The sequence below is a fragment of the Garra rufa genome, chromosome 25, assembly GCF_049309525.1.
Source record: "Garra rufa chromosome 25, GarRuf1.0, whole genome shotgun sequence".
Taxonomy (NCBI): Eukaryota; Metazoa; Chordata; class Actinopteri; order Cypriniformes; family Cyprinidae; genus Garra; species Garra rufa.
The window spans coordinates 10,929,410-10,948,687 of record NC_133385.1 but is presented as its reverse complement, the minus strand read 5'-3'; the positions used below and the strand labels follow the sequence as shown (position 1 = coordinate 10,948,687).

Sequence of the window (19,278 nt, the reverse complement as noted above, 5' to 3'; positions counted from 1 at the left end):
TTCAGCACCGCGGACAGCTCCAGTAAAACTAGCCATTTAAATGCAGCACCTAACATCAACACTAAAATGACTAGAAAGGAGGAATATACTCAGTGAGTGGATTTGAAAACAGCCGATTTTAAAATCTCCACCATCTGAACGCAGATGGAACAGCTTCGCTCGCTGCAAAGTCTCTCAAAGTAAAGTCTGCCAGCTGTTGACCCGTAATCCTGTGACATAACATGCCGGTTTCCGAAAAAAAAGTAAAGACATTTTCTGGAATTCCTTTAGTCAGGTATATAAAATGTCACATACTTTATTAAATACATGAAATACACAAAATAAAGTAACCCACTGATATGTAAACAATGAAATCAACATGGAATGTATTCTCTAATGGTCACATTTAAATAGGACACAAACATGAAGGAATGTGTGAGGGTTTCAGGTCCTCTAGTTTACAACACAATTGCACAAGCCCACACAATGTAAACAAAATATGTCAAACTAAACATTAAAAGGGATAGTCCTCTCAAAATGTATAATTTTGCCTTTATTTACTCACCCTCATGTCATTCCAATATATTTGAGGAATGTTGGTAACTAAATGGTTTTGGTCTCCATTGGCTTCCATTGTATAGATAAAAAATACAATATATGTCAATGGGAACCAAAACTGTTTAGTTACCAACATTACTCAAAATATCTTCTTTTATCATTTTTTTTTTTTGTGCCTAAGGACAGTGTAGAGCAGACAGGAAGTAAAGTGGAAGAGAGAGAGGTCCTCGAACTGGGATTCGAACTCGGGACGCCCGTAGCACAGAGAATGTTAGTAAGTAGCAGTTTTGGTTCCCATTGACTTCTATTGTTTGTTTGTTTTTCATACTATGTTTGGTCACCAACATTCTTTAGAATATATTCTTTTACATTCAGCAGAAGAATGAAAGTCATACAGGTTTGGAACAACATGAGGGTGAACAAACGAAGACCGAATTTTCATTTTTTCATTCTTTTTTTAAAAATTTATGTAAACGCATCACATCTTATAAAACAAGATTAGAACACAAAGGCAAACTATTGGAATATTTTTAAAAGGGCTTATGGTATCAAAACCCTACATACATACAAACATATACAGCTGCCACATGTTTGCTTAGCAGCAGTAATACTTTTAATTGAGGTATGTGCTATATTTAATTTGACATGAATAAACAACAAAGCTGTGGTGGATAGAAAAACAGTCTGTTAAATAGTTTGTGCAGTGTTATGGTTTTTGGTCATGTTTAATTTCACATCTTGAAAGTTGACTGTATTGACTGAACTTGTGTCCCACACAGCTTAGTTTTTATTCTTCTCACTGTACGTATTATGCTGTCTAACCCAATTATGGTCCATATCTTGACCAGTACTGCCAAGATACGACATTATTCTGTTAAAACAATCCTAAAAGTCATTATATTGCTGGCAGAAAGGACAAAATCTACAAGAAGTTCTCACAGGTAATCATAAACAATGCCACGGTTGTTCATGTTTTGACAGTTTACAAAACATGTGTAGTATAAAATATATTTGAGACTATTATTTATAATATGCTTGATTATTAAAGAGATAGTTCAGTAAAAATGAAAACTCTGTTATCATTTCTTCACCCTCATGTTTGTCCAAACCCATAAGACTTTGGTTAATCTTCGAAAGACAAATTAAGATATTTTGAATGAAACCTGAAAATTGAAAATTTAGGCAGTCAAAATTAAGGAGATCCAAAAATGTTATAAAGACGCTGTAAATAAACAAGTCTTATGAGTTTGAAACTACATGAGGGTGAGTAAATGATGAATTTTAATTTTTGGGTGAACTAGTTACCAGTAACTGCTAGGTTATTTCTACTTCCATACCTGCAAAACCAAATAAATGTTCTTATTCTAATCGCTCATGTCCTCCACCGTCTCTTCTACGATCTCTCTGCCTATTTCCTCAAGTTTCACCGTTTTCTTTTGACCCTTCTTGTCCTCCTCCTTCTCCACTGGCGCGTACCAAGGCTTGGCTGCCGTGTCGTCGCAGGCCCGGCCGCCTCCCCTCCTGTACCCGCCCCGTCCCGCCCTCACCAGCCCCCAGCCCTGAGGTTTACCCTCGTGGGGTCCGCTGTCTTGCACCCCTCTAGTCTGGTCCAGCTCCTTAGTGCTGAGGGCTGGCATCCGGACAGGGACGGTGTTTCCAAATTTGGAGTAGTCGATTGAATAGCGTCCATCCTCCTCTGTCATGATGGAGACGAAACGCCGACCCCACAAGATCTCCTCTGGCGTGTAGGATGTGCGGGCCTGCATTGTGATGCCGGTGGTCTCCACAACACCTGGTAGAAAAGTGTAGTTTTTTTTTTTTCGTTTAGAAATTACTGACATTTTTAAGTCAAAATGATTACATTAAAGAAAAGTGCACTACATTCACCTTCCAAAATGACAATGATCTCCAGGTCTTCGGTAGACAGCGACTGTGCTGAGACCTCATACAGCGGACTTCCTCTGTCAATGGTGTGGCTGATTATAAGTGGGGAGACGAGAAATATGCCGTTGCTCCTGAGAGGGTTTTCCACCTGGATATCAAGCTGACAGACAGGAATCACCTCGCCCTCTGCAGTCACTGTCCGCCGAATCACCTGAGGAACAAAAGTCAAGATTAGGGTGGAATCCAAGTTCTGGACAGAAATGAGCTGCAGTCTTTTATATAGAGGAGGTTTTTACAGTGATGTCATAGAAGAACCATTTAGTGAACAGTTTTGAAGACCATTTTGTAAAAACGGAAGAACCTTTCACTTCCAAAGAACCTTCTGTTCAGTGGAAAAATTCCATTGATGTTTAACATTCTTCATGAAACCATAGATTTAACATCATTATGATGCCCATAAAGAGCCTTTGTTTTTCATGGAACAGTTCCATTGATGTTAAAAGTTCTTCATGAAACCATAGATGCCCATAAAGAACCTTTGTTTTTCATGGAAAAGTTCCATTGATGTAAAAGGTTCTTTATGAAACCATAAATGCCCATAAAGAACCTTTGTTTTTCATGGAAAAGTTCCATTGATGTTAAAAGTTCTTCATGAAACCATAGATGCCCATAAAGAATCTTTTGTTTTTTATGGAAAAGTTTCATTGATGTAAAAAGTTCTTTATGAAACCATAAATGCCCATAAAGAATCTTTGTTTTTCAAGGAAAAGTTCCATTGATGTTAAAAGTTCTTCATGAAACCATAGATGCCCATAAAGACTCTTTGGAACTTTATCATTGTTTTTTTTTATGGAAAAGTTCCATTGATGTTAAAAGTTCTTCATGAAACCATAGATGCCCATAAAGACTCTTTGGAACTTTATCATTGTTTTTTTTATGGAAAAGTTTCATTGATGTTAAAAGTTCTTCATGAAACCATAGATGCCCATAAAGACTCTTTGGAACTTTATCATTGTTTTTTTTATGGAAAAATTCCATTGATGTTAAAAGTTCTTCATGAAACCATAGATGCCCATAAAGAATCTTTGTTTTTCAAGGAAAAGTTCCATTGATGTTATACGTTCTTCATGAAACTATAGATGCCCATAAAGACTCTTTGGAACTTTATCATTGTTTTTTTATGGAAAAGTTTCATTGATGTTAAAAGTTCTTCATGAAACCACTGATGCCCATAAAGAACCTTTGTTTTTCATGGAAAAGTTCCATTGATGTTAAAAGTTCTTCATGAAACCATAGATGCCCATAAAGAACCTTTGTTTTTCAAGGAAAAGTTCCATTGATGTTATACGTTCTTCATGAAACCATAGATGCCCATAAAGACTCTTTGGAACTTTATCATTGTTTTTTTATGGAAAAGTTCCATTGATGTTAAAAGTTCTTCATGAAACCATAGATGCCCATAAAGAACCTTTGTTTTTCATGGAAAAGTTCCATTGATGTTAAAAGTTCTTCATGAAACCATAGATGCCCATAAAGAATCTTTGGAACTTTATCATTGTTTTTTTTATGGAAAAGTTCCATTGATGTTAAAAGTTCTTCATGAAACCATAGATGCCCATAAAGAACCTTTGTTTTTCAAGGAAAAGTTCCATTGATGTTATACGTTCTTCATGAAACCATAGATGCCCATAAAGACTCTTTGGAACTTTATCATTGTTTTTTTATGGAAAAGTTCCATTGATGTTAAAAGTTCTTCATGAAACCATAGATGCCCATAAAGAATCTTTGTTTTTTATGGAAAAGTTCCATTGATGTTAAAAGTTCTTTATGAAACCATAAATGCCCATAAAGAACCTTTGTTTTTCATGGAAAAGTTCCATTGATGTTAAAAGTTCTTCATGAAACCATAGATGCCCATAAAGAATCTTTGGAACTTTATCATTGTTTTTTTCATGGAAAAGTTCCATTGATGTTAAAAGTTCTTCATGAAACCATAGATGCCCATCAAGAACCTTTGGAACTTTTTCATGAAAAACAAAGGTTCTTTATGGGCATCTGTGGTTTCATGAAGAACGTTTAACATCAGTGGAACTGTTCCATGAAAAACATTGCTGTTAAACGTTCTTCATGAAACCACTGATGTCCATAAAGAACCTTTGTTTTTCATGGAACAGTTCCATTGCTGTTAAACGTTCTTCATGAAACCACAGATGCCCATAAAGAACCTTTGTTTTTCATGGAACAGTTCCATTGCTGTTAAACGTTCTTCATGAAACCTTAGATGCCCATAAAGAACCTTTGTTTTTCATGAAAAAGTTCCATTGATGTTAAAAGTTATTCATGAAACCATAGATGCCCATAAAGAATCTTTGTTTTTTATGGAAAAGTTCCATTGATGTTAAAAGTTCTTTATGAAACCATAAATGCCCATAAAGAACCTTTGTTTTTCATGGAAAAGTTCCATTGATGTTAAAAGTTCTTCATGAAACCATAGATGCCCATCAAGAACCTTTGGAACTTTTTCATGAAAAACAAAGGTTCTTTATGGGCATCTATGGTTTCATGAAGAACGTTTAACATCAGTGGAACTGTTCCATGAAAAACATTGCTGTTAAACGTTCTTCATGAAACCACTGATGTCCATAAAGAACCTTTGCGTTTCATGGAACAGTTCCATTGCTGTTAAACGTTCTTCATGAAACCATAGATGCCCTTAAAGAACCTTTGTTTTTCATGAAAAAGTTCCATTGATGTTAAAAGTTCTTCATGAAACCATAGATGCCCATAAAGAACCTTTGTTTTTCATGAAAAAGTTCCATTGATGTTAAAAGTTCTTCATGAAACCATAGATGCCCATAAAGAACCTTTGTTTTTCATGAAAAAGTTCCATTGATGTTAAAAGTTCTTCATGAAACCATAGATGCCCATAAAGAACCTTTGTTTTTCATGAAAAAGTTCCATTGATGTTAAAAGTTCTTTATGAAACCATAGATGCCCATAAAGAACCTTTGTTTTTCATGAAAAAGTTCCATTGATGTTAAAAGTTCTTCATGAAACCATAGATGCCCATAAAGAACCTTTGTTTTTCATGAAAAAGTTCCATTGATGTTAAAAGTTCTTCATGAAACCATAGATGCCCATAAAGAACCTTTGTTTTTCATGAAAAAGTTCCATTGATGTTAAAAGTTCTTCATGAAACCATAGATGCCCATTAAGAACCTTTGTTTTTCATGAAAAAGTTCCATTGATGTTAAAAGTTCTTCATGAAACCATAGATGCCCATAAAGAACCTTTGTTTTTCATGAAAAAGTTCCATTGATGTTAAAAGTTCTTCATGAAACCACTGATGTTCATAAAGAACCTTTGTTTTTCATGGAACAGTTCCATTGATGTTAAAAGTTCTTCATGAAACCATAGATGCCCATAAAGAACCTTTGTTTTTCATGAAAAAGTTCCATTGATGTTAAAAGTTCTTCATGAAACCATAGATGCCCATTAAGAACCTTTGTTTTTCATGAAAAAGTTCCATTGATGTTAAAAGTTCTTCATGAAACCATAGATGCCCATAAAGAACCTTTGTTTTTCATGAAAAAGTTCCATTGATGTTAAAAGTTCTTCATGAAACCACTGATGTTCATAAAGAACCTTTGTTTTTCATGGAACAGTTCCATTGATGTTAAACGTTCTTCATGAAACCATAGATGCCCGTTAAGAACCTTTGTTTTTCATGAAAAAGTTCCATTGATGTTAAAAGTTCTTCATGAAACCACTGATGTTCATAAAGAACCTTTGTTTTTCATGGAACAGTTCCATTGATGTTAAACGTTCTTCATGAAACCATAGATGCCCATTAAGAACCTTTGTTTTTCATGAAAAAGTTCCATTGATGTTAAAAGTTCTTCATGAAACCATAGATGCCCATAAAGAACCTTTGTTTTTCATGAAAAAGTTCCATTGATGTTAAAAGTTCTTCATGAAACCACTGATGTTCATAAAGAACCTTTGTTTTTCATGGAACAGTTCCATTGATGTTAAACGTTCTTCATGAAACCATAGATGCCCGTTAAGAACCTTTGTTTTTCTTGAAAAAGTTTCATTGATGTTAAAAGTTCTTCATGAAACCATAGATGCATATGAAGAACTTTTGTTTTTCATGTAAAAGTTCCACTGATGTTAAAATGTCATAGAGCCATAGATGCCAATGAAGAGAGTTGAAGATCACCTGCAGCTGTATTGTGGCTGAGATGATCATGCTCTTCCTCAGATCCCCGACGCGGAACATAAACGTTGGTCGGCCGTTCCGTGGTGCAATGACTGCATTGCGTGAGAAGATGAGGGTTTCTGCTCTCCGGTTGGCTTGAGCTGTCTTCATAAACACACAGCCTAGCATGATGGCGTTGATGATCAGGCCCAGAATGTTCTGGATAATGAGGACTATGATGGCCAGTGGACATTCCTCTGTCACCATCCGTCCTCCGAAACCAATAGTCACCTGATATTATAGAAATCATTGATAATACAGGTTCAGAAGGCTTAGCCATTTGGTCTTCAATAGGATGAAACCCCATCTAGATCGTTCCTTACCTGCACCTCAATGGAGAACAGAAAAGCAGACGTGAAGGAGTGAATAGAAGTGACACACGGAACAGGTCCGGGCTCGTTGGGATCTCGAGGCTCCAGATCGCCGTGAGCGAACGCTAAGAGCCACCAGACCATGGCAAAGAGCATCCAGGAGCAGAGGAATGCTGAAGTGAAGATGAGCAGGGAATGCTGCCATTTTAGGTCCACCATGGTGGTGAAAACATCTTGGAGAAACCGCCCCTAAGAAGCAACAGATCCTAATCAATAAAGTGTACAGCATCTGTTGTCTAATAACTATGTTATGCTACAGTAAGTGAGTGAATTTAAATATTTGCTTGGTTCATTTGTGCAACCCACCTGTTCTCGTATATTCTTGTGGGCAACATTACACGAGCCACTCTTTGTGACGAAACGTGCCCTCTGTGACTTTGGCCGGATGCGACTGGGTTGTGCATCCTCGGCGAGCCGTGTCAGCAGGAAACCATCAGGCAAAAGACCTTTGCGGGCCAACATTATGACAATACGTGGATGATTGGTGCTCCCCACTACAAAAAGAACAAAGAAATGGATATATAAATTACAACACATTTATTTAAATAAATGTCAGGTCAATTTAATTTGTTTTTCACCTAAACTCAAAAAATATTGTTACATATGCTCGAAAAACGTTCTATATAATATGTTATATTCAAATATAGCATTTTAATAGTTTAATTTACCTGAATTTCAGAAAGGTCTGTCTCTTTTTTGCTTTTCAAATAAACTTACATCTTTCTAATGTAAAAACCGTTGCGTTTTAAAGACATGCTATACATTGTATCTAGTTTAAATGTATAAAGATCGTACATTAAAAGGATTCAGCGGACATTGGTGGATGTAAACATTCAACACAAACACTAAAATGTCACAAACCGCACTCCTGTTAAAACATCAATATTAAAACAGTTAATTATATTTAGAAAATCACCATTTTAAAACCCCGCTTTATGTTGTTTTGTATCTTCGAATATATCAACTTCAAATATTGGGCAATAAAAAAAAATATTTTTTTTAAAAGGACAGTTTCATCCAAATATTATCAATTGTAATTATGCATCCGTTATAGCATTTTGCGCTTCGTTAAGATAACCGCATAATCAAGGTTATACATTAGGCTATAAAATAAAGATGCTTACCAGCACAACAATGACACGCGTTGTTTATTTCATATCAGTGTCGTTTAAAAAAATAATAATATTATTAACCGAACAAAATGTTTAAAGCAAACGCAAGCAGATGGCTGGCTAGGAAGCTTATGCAATCAGATAGTGTCCTTATGATAGAAAAATGAATGACTGGCGGACAAACACATCCCACAATCCACAGCGACCGCTGCGCTAACACTGTAGGCTGGTTTGCTGTGAAGCGGTTCGCTTCGAGACAAATGTTCGCTGGTTTACAGTTGTCAACAATTTGACTGAACGTATATGTGGTGGTATTTGTTTTAAAAGTCGTTTACAGTTAAACCGAATAGTTTTTGTTGCTGTTCATCGTGTTTTAGAGTCTTTTTCTGGGTTGTTAGCTTATTAGCTCTTTAAAGATGGCTGATCCATGGAATCGTGGTAAGTGACACGTAGCAGTTTTCTTCATAATATACAGTTGTATTTTCATTCTAGCTATTTTGTTAGTATATCCACATAATGTTTCAACACCATGATGCCTTTCTAGTCTAAAAATAACATTTATTTATTGTTGATGTTGCCAGTGCAAGGAAACTTGAAAATGAAAGTGGTCAGATATGAAATCAATGATCTACTTTATTTGAAAATGTCTTAATACCAGTGAATTTTCTGTGTTTGACAGGACATGGTGCTGTGGATGACATGCTAGATGCTGAAAACAGGATGATGGCAGAAAATCTGGCTAGTAAAGTCTCTAGACTCAAATCTGTAAGTCAGACTTCTGCATACATTTGATGTCAAAAGTTTACATCCACCTCACAGAATGTGCAAAATGTGAATTATTATAGCAAAATAAGAGGGATCATACAGAATGAATGTTATTTTTTTTATTTAGTACTGAGCTGAGTAAGATATTTCACATAAAGGATGTTTACATATTGTCCACAAGAGAAAAATAATAGTTGAATTTATAAAAATGGCCGCGTTTAAAAGTTTACATACGCTTGATTCTTAGTACTGTGTTGTTACCTGAATAATATTGCCAAAAATAATGTTTTTTGTTTAGTGATAGTTGTTCATGAGTTCCTCATGTTTGTCCTAAACAGTTAAACTGCCTGCTGTTCTTCAGAAAAAATCCTACAAATTCTTTGGTTTTTCAGCATTTTTGTGTATTTGAATCCCCAACAATGACTGTATGATTTTGAGATCCATCTTTTCACACTGAGGACAACTAAGGCACTCATATGCCTCTATTACAGACAGTTCAAATGCTCACTGATGCTTCAGAAGGAAAAACAATGCATTTAGAGCCAGGGGGTGAAAAACTTTTGGAATTTGAAGATCAGGGTAAATTTAACTTATTTTGTCATCTAGGAAACATGTAAGTGTTCTGCAGCTTCTGAAGGGCAATACTAAATTTAAAAAAATGATATTTAGGCAGAATAAGACAAATGTACAAATCTTCATTCTGTTCAAAAGTTTTCACCCCCCAGCTTAATGCATGGTTTTTTCCTTCTGAAGCATCAGTGAGTGTTTAAATCATCTGTAATAGTTGCATACATGTCTCGCAGTTGTCCTCAGTGTGAAAAGATGGATCTCAAAATCAAACAGTCATTGTTGGAAAGGGATCAAATACACAAAAATGCTGAAAAACCAAAAAATTTGTGGGACCTAAGGGACTTTTCTTAACAGAAACAGCGGGGAGTTTAACTGTTCAGGACAAACAAGGGACTCTTTTGACTTGAACTGTATACGATGTCATTTTGTTGCATTTAAATGTCTTTGGTCTCATTTACAGCTGGCGTATGACATTGACAAAGAGGCTGATGAACAGAACAGCTACTTGGATGGCATGGTTGGTGTTTTGAAAGTGCTGATGTTGTATTTGTAATGCTGGCACATGGGTGTAACTCATGATGTGTTTAACATCCTTGTTTACTCAGGACTCCAATTTTCTCAGTGCAACTGGTTTGTTGACTGGAAGCGTGAAGAGGTTTTCCACAATGGTGCGATCGGGCCGAGACAACAGAAAGATCTTGTGTTACGTGTCTATCGGTTTGGTTGTGGTGTTCTTCCTGCTATACTATCTGGTGTCACGGCTCCAGAACTAATGAGTCGTTTGCTAATGTTTTAGAACAGTTTCTCAGTTCTATGAGAATATTTTTGGATGCTCTGTTTGATCCTCTCATGAGGAGATTTCAGTGCAGCGGATGTCTTTCCATTATTATAAAAGAGGAAATGTAATTTTATTTAAGCAAACCCTTTGTTTACACTATCAGAAGTTGTCTATTCAGTGTATATTTTTATTCATCAGTGAAAGAGACATGCCGTGGACCAATATTTGCTGTTTTATTTCAAATTAATTAAAAACTTATTTTTGCTATTTTCATGCTTTATATTTCTATCATTGTAGATTGTAAGAAAATGTAACTAACACTTTTTTGATAATTATGTACATTAAAATGATTTTAATGCAAATGGTTCTGTTGTAATTTGCTTTTCTATCCTTATGTGATGTTCATTTAAACATATTTTGGATATAGCTGATCCTCAGAATCAGTCATGACATAAAATAACATTTATTTGATACTTTTCTAGAAATTAAAGTGGTTTAATTTTAGTATAAATGATGATAAATGATCATGTGTCATTTTGATGTAAACTCTTTGATTTAAAAAAAAAAGTAAATGTAAGAATGACTTTAGTAGTGTTAGTAATATTTTAAAATTAGCATTACTGGAATTATTCAAGTCCATACTTATTTTTACATTTTTTTTTTTTAATTGAGTTTTCACTAATCACTAATATGCTGATTTATTATCATTGTTAGAAACAGATGTACTGCTTATTTGTTTGCTATCACTTTTTATTAATTTAACACAATGAATAAAAGTATCAATTTCTATCAAAATATTTCTGTTTTAAATAAATGCTGTTCTTTTTAACATTTTATTAATCAAAGAATCCTGTTCCAAAAATATATATAAATATACATTTAAATATAAAATATATATTAAATAGCACAAATGTTTTCAACATTGATGATAAATCAGCATATTAGAATGATTTCTGAAGGATCAAAATCAGCTTTGCATCACAGAAATAAATTCTATTTTAGAGCATAGTAAAATAGAAAACCGTTATTTTAAGTTGGAATAATATTTCACAATGTTAGTTTTTCTTTCTGTATTTTTAAACAAATAAATGCTGCCTTGATGAGCATAAGAAACTTCTTTAAAAAAACGTTAAAAACTGTACTGGTCCCAAACTTTTAAACAGCAGTGTACATACAGTAAAACATACTTTCTCACTTTATATGATATATATGTGCCATAAAAGCCTGATGTATAAAATATGCAACAACACGAAACACAAAAGCAAATGTGTTTAGATTGGTTTTTAAATATTTTGTCTTAAGGTTCAATAAACTGTCTCATTTCATAATTCTAATTTATTGCATAAACATCTATATGTCATAATATATCATTAAATGCTTAGTTCAATCAAAAACGTTCAGAGGAAAGCACACGCATGAGTCTACTCTCCAAAATTGTGCTAGGGTGACGTGGAGAACAAACATTGTTGAATAAAGTTGTAATTTATTTTTTTGCACAACAAAAATCCACTGATGTCACACGGACTATTTTAACATAGTTTCTACTACATTTATGTGCCTTGACCGTGGCTGTCTATAGAAGATCGGAGAGCTCTTGGCGTTGCGAAGACAAACGCAGGTCTTACGGGTTTGGAACGACATGACCGTGAGTAATTAACGACAGAATATTAATTTAATATACTGTATCTAATTTTTTTTTAATGTCGCTGTTCTCCTCCAGTCGGCGAGGTGGCGGTGCCGCTCAATACTGAATGTGTGAGCCGCGTCCTGTTTCTCTCGAGGAAGAACATTTAGGATTTTCAAGACGGCGGCAGCGGACGGTCGGTTACGGTCTCGCCTGACGGCTCTCTGAGGGCGAATAAAGCCAAACGTCTCGTTTTTGTCTTTTGTTTTCTTTTGTTTTTGTTGCATTTAATTTGTCCAGATGTCCGGTGAAGTGGAGGCGAGCACAGAGGAGCAGCAGGTTTGTTTATTCAAACACGTTTTGTATGAGGCCATTCCGCATCTGACAATGAGATTGTATTCATTCAGTAACGGAAGCCTCATTTCAATCTAATGGTAAAATAATAATAATAATAATAATATAAATAAATCTGTTTAAATCAGTTTATAGCTGTTAGACAATATAAAACAACCCATCTACTTAAGTTATTTTTAATAGGTTTTTCAAACAGTGTTATGTGTTTGCAGAGCCATTTTACAGACTGTATGCTGATAACGTATTGTAACGTAGCGTAAAATTTTACTTGTATATAAAACTAAAAATGTATAATATTTTTACTATTTAAAATGACCGTTATCTATTTGAATATATTTTAAAATGTAATTTATATCTGTGATCAAATCTACATTTTCTGCATCGTTACTCTGGCCTTCAGTGTCACATGATCCTTCAGAAATCATTCTGACAAGCTGATTTGCCTTTCAAGAAACATAGTACTATTATTATTATTATTATTATCATCATCATCAATATTTAAAACAGTTGAGTCATTTTTTTCAGGATGCTTTGATAAATAGAAAGATCTTATACTTATATTAAACTATACAATTCAAAAGCTTTGAGGCAGGATTTAATACTTTTATTTATCATGGATGTTTTAAATTGATCAAAAGTGATAATAAAGACATTTATAATGTTACAAAAGATTTTTTGTTTCAGATAAATGCTGTTCTTCTCAACTTTCTATTCATCCAAGAAGCCTAAAAAAATTCTAATAATAATAGTAATGTTTTTTGAGCAGCAAATTGGAATATTAGAACGATTTCTGAAGGATCATGTGACTGGGGTAATGATGCTAAAATTCAGCTTTGAAATCACAATAATAAATTACATTTTATTTTTAATAGTAAAAATATTTCAAAATGTGCTGTTCTTTGGATCAAATAAATGCAGGCTTGATCAGCAGATAAGACTTATTTAAAAAACATAAAAACACCATACACTTATGGTAGTGTAACTTTAACAGTTTTACATGATTTGAGGGGAAAAACGGCTTTCTAGACTCTATCAGTCTGCTTCCTGAGGCTTAAGAATTTGTGTTTTCAAATGGTTTTGTAGGAGATGCAGGACACTGTCGTAAGTCCAGAAAAGGCAGAGGAGGCCAAACTGAAGGCCCGATACCCCCATCTTGGGACCAGACCCGGTGGATCAGATCTTTTGCGAAAAAGACTACAAAAAGGGGTATGTTTCTAATAGGGAATTTTAAAAGTGGAGCCTATAGATTGCATATGATTAACACTTATATTCCTTGCAGCAAAAGTACTTTGACTCTGGTGACTATAACATGGCCAAAGCTAAGATGAAGAACAAGCAGCTCCCGACAGCAGCGGCGGAGAAGACTGAGATAACCGGAGACCACATTCCCACCCCTCAGGACCTGCCACAGCGAAAACAGTCTCTGGTGGCCAGCAAACTCGCCGTCTAACGGGAACTCGTGTCTCGGTGCCATTCCTGCTGTCTCCATCTCCATTATGTTTCCTCAACCTTATTGTTTTGTCTTTTTCTGTCTTTTCTTACTCTCTTTGTCTCCAGCCTGTAGAAACACTCTTAATATAAAGTTTTTGATAAATAAGGGTATATGTACTGATGACTGCTGCTACCATTGCACTTGGATTTAATCACACAGCGACATCAATGCCAAGGTTTAAACATGGCCCATTAAGTCAGGTCAGTGTGTTATTTTAGGGTTTTACTTTTTTTCTGTTTTTTTGTTTTCATCACTTTTGATCTTTTTTTTTTCTGCTTGTCTTGAAAAAAGACCTGCATGAATGGATAAAATAGACTGGACTTGAAATAATAATCACATCCACCTCTTTTGCCAAAACTGTGCCTCTTAAAAGAAACAAAAGGCCTCGGCGATGTTAGCTGATTGAGCTGAAGAATATCTAAGCGCTCTTCAAAGTTCATTTGTTGAGATTTGCTGTTTGCCTCCTACTTGTTAATTATGAAAATGGCCTTAAAACTGTCAGTTTCTCTCGGGCGAGGTTTTTGTCCTGCACTGAGGAGTGTGTTGACTCTTCAGTGGGTTCTCTAGGTTCTGTTGTCAGTACACCTGAAATGGTTTATCTGAGCTGTACAAAGGTTTACTCTCACAACTGTGCCATTGTTTTGTAAATAAACTAGTTTTGCACATGTACTGAGTGACCGAGTAGTTTTCCATCTTTGCCGTACAGGTTGTAGATTTGCTGCTGAAATGCTAAAATTGTTGCAGTCCGTAATTTATTTTTGTGTTCAAAATTTACAAAGATCGTATAATAAGAGGGTATATCATGAATCCATTTTTAAACCATGTTTTTAGCTTATCCTGAATCACTTTAGTACACCTAGTAAGCTTATGGGTGAGACTTCCAGTTCATTAGGCGCTATAGGGAAATAGTGAAGAATAACAACATGCAGTAAATGGTAAAACTGTTTGCACTAGAAACCAATGTGCTCATAATTAACATAATGCATGAAAAAATACAGCTGCAAGCAGCGGTTATCGAGGTTTAAATGCTTTAAGACATTTAACCCTCTGGGCCTCTTCGGTCATTTTTGACCGAAAAATTTTATGTTTTGAATTTTTAAAAATCGTAGCTTCATCAGAATGAGATGACACTTGGTGACTTTTGTTGCATTAGCTATGTGAGTACAAAAAAAAAAAAATCAGTGACATGATTCGGATATGTTAAAGGGTCAAAAAAAAATTAGTCACACTTGGCTCCTTCGCGGTCAAAAATGACCGACATAGGAAATGAATGGGAAATATGAAAAAATGTGATAATTCAGATAATCTTTTGGTAATACAAGCTACAAATCAGCCACTGTGCTGAAAAGAAGTGTTCAGCAAGCAAGGACTGACACTCTAAAATAACAAAAGTACAGAACTGACACACACACGCACACACACACACAGAAATAAGCAGAAAAATGCAAAACCTGATATTTATCCAATCAAAAAAAATCTAAACCTTGCCAAAAGTAATCTTTCAGAATGTCTGAATATATTTCTAAATGCAAAGCCTATTAAAATGAAGAAACAGTAAAAAAACAAAAAAAAACAATAGGAATCCCAAAGCCCCTGTATATATGTATATAGGGAGATACAGGAGTTTACATGGCATTACACAAGTTTTTATTTTTTATGCCACTAGATGGTGCAATTTTCACTTAAAAAAATGGATTTTAAATGCTTTTACTCTATTTTAATGTGAAATGTATTTATTGAAAAATAATAAATACATAATTAAATTAAAAAATATAATATAAAATATAATTCTAGTGGGAAAAAAATGCTCATTAAAACTGTATAAATATTGCATAGATTCATAAAAAATGCTCAAAATTCTAAATAATAATTACAAAATATTATTGAACAAAAATGTATTTAATTGATTTTCCTGAAGAAAAGAAAAAGTTACTTTTTAAGGCTTCGGTCACTTTTGACCGCGAGGGAGCCAAGTGTGACCCCTTAATGAGGAGGCCCAGATTAAGCACATGAAAAAGATTTATTTAGCAAGCTTTTAACCATGATTTTCAAAAAAAATTTAAAAACTTTTTTGGCAAATCCAGGTTAATTACCAAAGAAATATTTAGATTTTTTTTAATGGTTATGACTTTTATAGTGCCAGCTGTGGTCCAATCTCCTTAAAACTTTACATGCATCTGTCGCATGTGCTTAGCAGGTTTCGTGAAGTTTTGAGATTTCTTTTAGGTTTTATAGGATTTTGGGTACATTCGGACAGGCCCCTTTTCTAAACAACCCAGTTATAGCTTCACAAAGGGTACATTTTTTCGTTAACCTTGTCTAACAGGTGTCCATGTAGACACTTGTGGTACTTCAGACCAAGACTTTGCACACAGATTTCCATCTTCATAGGACAAATGATTGTGCAGTTATAACCATTTTTGTGTTTTTTCCCCCCTCGTCTTATAGTGTATTATGGTGGATCTTACACATCTGAGTTTGGCAGAGATATCTCATTCCGTTCGGGAGTTATAGGCATTTTACTACAAGTGGCCCTGCCCCTTTCAAACGTTTTGGTGTCCCTTTGCGACAACAAGTCAAAAGTTAAACAATTTTTTCATAATTATTGATATTTACTCTACATACTACTACATTGATATATACTACTACAGAGAATCTTTCTGCATTGGTTCGGTTCCAGTTAATTCACTGTTAATGTCTAGTCAAGCTTGATCCATTGTTTTAAGTACATCTGAGTTCAGTCACTGTTTCCACGCAATTCGTTGCCATTGTGATTTTTTGTAAGTGACTCTAATATAACCAAAGGCAAGAGGAAGAACAAACAGCTTCCGGCAGTAGACAGATCTACAAACAACAAATTCGCATTCGGAGAGACATACATAATGTATGATGCTGTTTTCACACCATTGATTCTTGTAGTTTCTTTTCAGGTGACTAATATGGCCAAAGCAAAAAATGTTGAACAAACTAGTCCTTACAGCAGCGGTAGAGAATATCGGTATAAACAAATACATTTGAAGTAGGCAAATACCTTATGTCTCTCTACCTTATTATAATAGGGAAAAGCATTTTCACGTCTTTCATTGCCACGACGGCTTTTCACCCCTTCTTTTTTGTTTCTTTATGGCGGCAATCCACCTTTTTTTCTTCTTGTAAGAGAGGGAGCGGCCATTTGTAAATTTAATGGGTCTGGCTTCCGGTCTCTTCTGCGTCCAGCTGTTTTTAGCTGTACAAAACAGCTCGTTTTGCTGCTCACTTTAGCAAATTTGTGTCTTACTATATTATTTTAATGTATTATCTTAATTATGAGCACACTTGTTTGAAGTGTAAACAGTTTTAACATTTTCTGCATGTTGTTATGCTTCTGGTATTTCCCAATAGCGGCTAATGAACCGGAAGTCTCACTCATAGGCTTACTTCTGTGTTAAAGAAAAAGGTGGATATTATCAACTTTAAACAAGGAGTAATCGGCTTCACCACAAAACCAGTCTTAAAGGGATAGTTCACCCAAAAATTAAAATTTGATGTTTATCTGCTTACCCCCAATGCATCCAAGATGTAGGTTACTTTGTTTCCTCAGAAAAACACAAACGAAGATTTTTAACGAAAACCGGTGCAGTCTGCCAGCCTTATCATGGACATGGATGGGCACCAAACCTTTAAAAGTAAACAAAAACATGCACAGACAAATCCAAATTACACCCTGCGGATCGTGATGATACATTGATGTCCTAAGACATGAAACGATCGGTTTTTGTGAAAAACTGAACAGTATTTATATAATTTTTTACCTTTGATACACAGCCACGTCCATCTGTAATGTGCACGAGTTTGGCATCAGTCACGTCACATGAGCACGCGCTCTGTCGTAGAATACGCAAACGCCGGAAGCGATCTGTCGCATGTATACGACACTCATTGTTTACACAGAGCACAGAGATTGTGGGTATAGCGGCTATTCAAAATGGTAATTACTTGCGCGTATCCTGATTGTTTAAACCGATTTAAAGCTAAAAGATTACATTAGTTTGCGCAAACTCATCCGGGACTTTTCACTGATTTCCCCTTACGGCGTTTGCGTATTCTACGACAGAGCGCGTGCTCATGTGACGTGACTGATGCCAAACTCGTGCACATTACAGATGGACGTGGCTGTGTATCAAAGGTAAAAAATGATATAAATACTGTTCAGTTTCTCACAAAAACCGATCGTTTCGTGTCTTAAGACATCAATGTATCATCACGAGCCACAGGGTGTGATTTGTATTTGTCTGTGCATGTTTTTGTTTACTTTTAAAGGTTTGGTGCCCATCCACTGCCATGATAAGGCTGGCAGACTGCACCGGTTTTCGTTAAAAATCTTCGTTTGTGTTTTTCTGAGGAAACAAAGTAACTTACATCTTGGATGCATTGGGGGTAAGCAGATAAACATCAAATTTTCATTTTTGGGTGAACTATCCCTTTAAGTAGCATGGGTATATTTATAGCAAAAATTGTATGGGCAAATTGATCGGGGTTTTTTTTTTATGCAAAAAAATATTAGGATATTAAGTAAAGATCATATTCCATGAATATATTTTGTAAATTTCCTACAGCAAATATTTCAAAACCTACTTTTTGATGCTAGGAATGTATTCATTTGGACTACTTAAATGGTGATTTTCTCAATATTTTGATTTATTTATTATTTTTGCACCCTCAGATTTCAGATTTTCAAATAGTTCTATCTAATAGTTTTTCAAGATTATGTATAAATCTCAATTTAAAAAACAAAATTACCTTTATGACTAGTTTTGTGGTACGGGGTCACATAAAAAAAAAAAGCAAATAAATCGTACAATAATCTAGAAAACAAAACGTATAAATAATGGATAGTACCAATACCCAGCTTACTTGAAACTGGGAAGGATGATTGGCACATAGAAATACAACAAGCGGGAAGAATAAATATAAAATGTGAAAATGGTGGGGTACGGTGGGCCGGAGGTTAAATATAAATCATATTTTACTTTATGCCATTTTTTCAACGTGGAAAGTAAGCCTATATGGGTGAGACTTCCAGTTCATTAAATACGAGACTAATAACGTGCAGTAAATGGTAAAACTGTTTGCACTACAAACCAATCTGTTCATAATTAAATATGGTAAGACTAAGACACATCAATTTAAAATTACAAGCAGGAAAACGAGCCGTTTTGTACAGCTAAAATACCTGGAAATAGCCGATAAGACCAGAAGCCAGACCCATAAGTGGACAATAAAGTAATATTAGATTTCACAGTCAGCGGTACATTCAACAAATTAGTTCCGTTGTCAAGTGGTACCTGTTACTTTTCTCAGCGGTGATCAAGTCGGACCAATCATATACGGTTGTGATTACTATCTGATTGTTTTTACTTTACATAAGAAATACCTCCACGAGTTTTCATTTGTAGGCCAGATGTTTTTTCTTAATAATTAACAGGATAAAACGATTACACTATTGTGTGTTCACATGTTTCCAGTGAGACAAAAACATCTAGAGATTTAA

General features: G+C 34.9%; 3 protein-coding genes across 3 annotated transcripts; 2 read left to right on the top strand and 1 right to left on the bottom strand.

Moving 5' to 3' along the window:
• Nucleotides 1-273: 273 nt before the first annotated feature.
• Nucleotides 274-8,327, bottom strand: kcnj11l (potassium inwardly rectifying channel subfamily J member 11, like). The gene is made up of 6 exons (XM_073832098.1): nucleotides 8,178-8,327; nucleotides 7,360-7,547; nucleotides 7,006-7,242; nucleotides 6,644-6,913; nucleotides 2,425-2,632; nucleotides 274-2,329 (listed from the first exon to the last, which is right to left on the bottom strand). Exons 2-6 carry the CDS (start codon nucleotides 7,513-7,515, stop codon nucleotides 1,902-1,904), a joined length of 1,299 nt encoding a protein of 432 aa, XP_073688199.1. The 5' UTR covers nucleotides 7,516-7,547; nucleotides 8,178-8,327; the 3' UTR covers nucleotides 274-1,901.
• A 66-nt stretch (nucleotides 8,328-8,393) lies between these two features.
• On the top strand, nucleotides 8,394-10,640 carry bet1l (Bet1 golgi vesicular membrane trafficking protein-like). Its single transcript, XM_073832104.1, has 4 exons — nucleotides 8,394-8,603; nucleotides 8,845-8,930; nucleotides 9,961-10,017; nucleotides 10,106-10,640. Exons 1-4 carry the CDS (start codon nucleotides 8,582-8,584, stop codon nucleotides 10,271-10,273), a joined length of 333 nt encoding a protein of 110 aa, XP_073688205.1. The 5' UTR covers nucleotides 8,394-8,581; the 3' UTR covers nucleotides 10,274-10,640.
• A 1,447-nt stretch (nucleotides 10,641-12,087) lies between these two features.
• On the top strand, nucleotides 12,088-14,417 carry arpp19b (cAMP-regulated phosphoprotein 19b). The gene is made up of 3 exons (XM_073832105.1): nucleotides 12,088-12,241; nucleotides 13,340-13,462; nucleotides 13,536-14,417. Exons 1-3 carry the CDS (start codon nucleotides 12,203-12,205, stop codon nucleotides 13,704-13,706), a joined length of 333 nt encoding a protein of 110 aa, XP_073688206.1. The 5' UTR covers nucleotides 12,088-12,202; the 3' UTR covers nucleotides 13,707-14,417.
• Nucleotides 14,418-19,278: the final 4,861 nt, after the last annotated feature.

What these genes read in the sequence shown, in the direction of transcription:
- arpp19b (XM_073832105.1), top strand. Translation starts at nt 12,203, where the DNA reads ATGTCCGGTGAAGTGGAGGCGAGCACAGAGGAGCAGCAG. An exon ending in CGAGCACAGAGGAGCAGCAG is followed by an intron (nt 12,242 to 13,339) that starts GTTTGTTTATTC and finishes ATGGTTTTGTAG; the next exon opens with GAGATGCAGGACACTGTCGT. An exon ending in GAAAAAGACTACAAAAAGGG is followed by an intron (nt 13,463 to 13,535) that starts GTATGTTTCTAA and finishes TATTCCTTGCAG; the next exon opens with CAAAAGTACTTTGACTCTGG.
- bet1l (XM_073832104.1), top strand. Translation starts at nt 8,582, where the DNA reads ATGGCTGATCCATGGAATCGTG. An exon ending in AAGTCTCTAGACTCAAATCT is followed by an intron (nt 8,931 to 9,960) that starts GTAAGTCAGACT and finishes TCTCATTTACAG; the next exon opens with CTGGCGTATGACATTGACAA. An exon ending in ACAGCTACTTGGATGGCATG is followed by an intron (nt 10,018 to 10,105) that starts GTTGGTGTTTTG and finishes TTGTTTACTCAG; the next exon opens with GACTCCAATTTTCTCAGTGC.
- kcnj11l (XM_073832098.1), bottom strand. Translation starts at nt 7,515, where the DNA reads ATGTTGGCCCGCAAAGGTCTTTTGCCTGATGGTTTCCTGCTGACACGG. An exon ending in CAGCCACAATACAGCTGCAG is followed by an intron (nt 2,633 to 6,643) that starts GTGATCTTCAAC and finishes TTTGTTCCTCAG; the next exon opens with GTGATTCGGCGGACAGTGAC. An exon ending in GATCATTGTCATTTTGGAAG is followed by an intron (nt 2,330 to 2,424) that starts GTGAATGTAGTG and finishes CTTTTCTACCAG; the next exon opens with GTGTTGTGGAGACCACCGGC.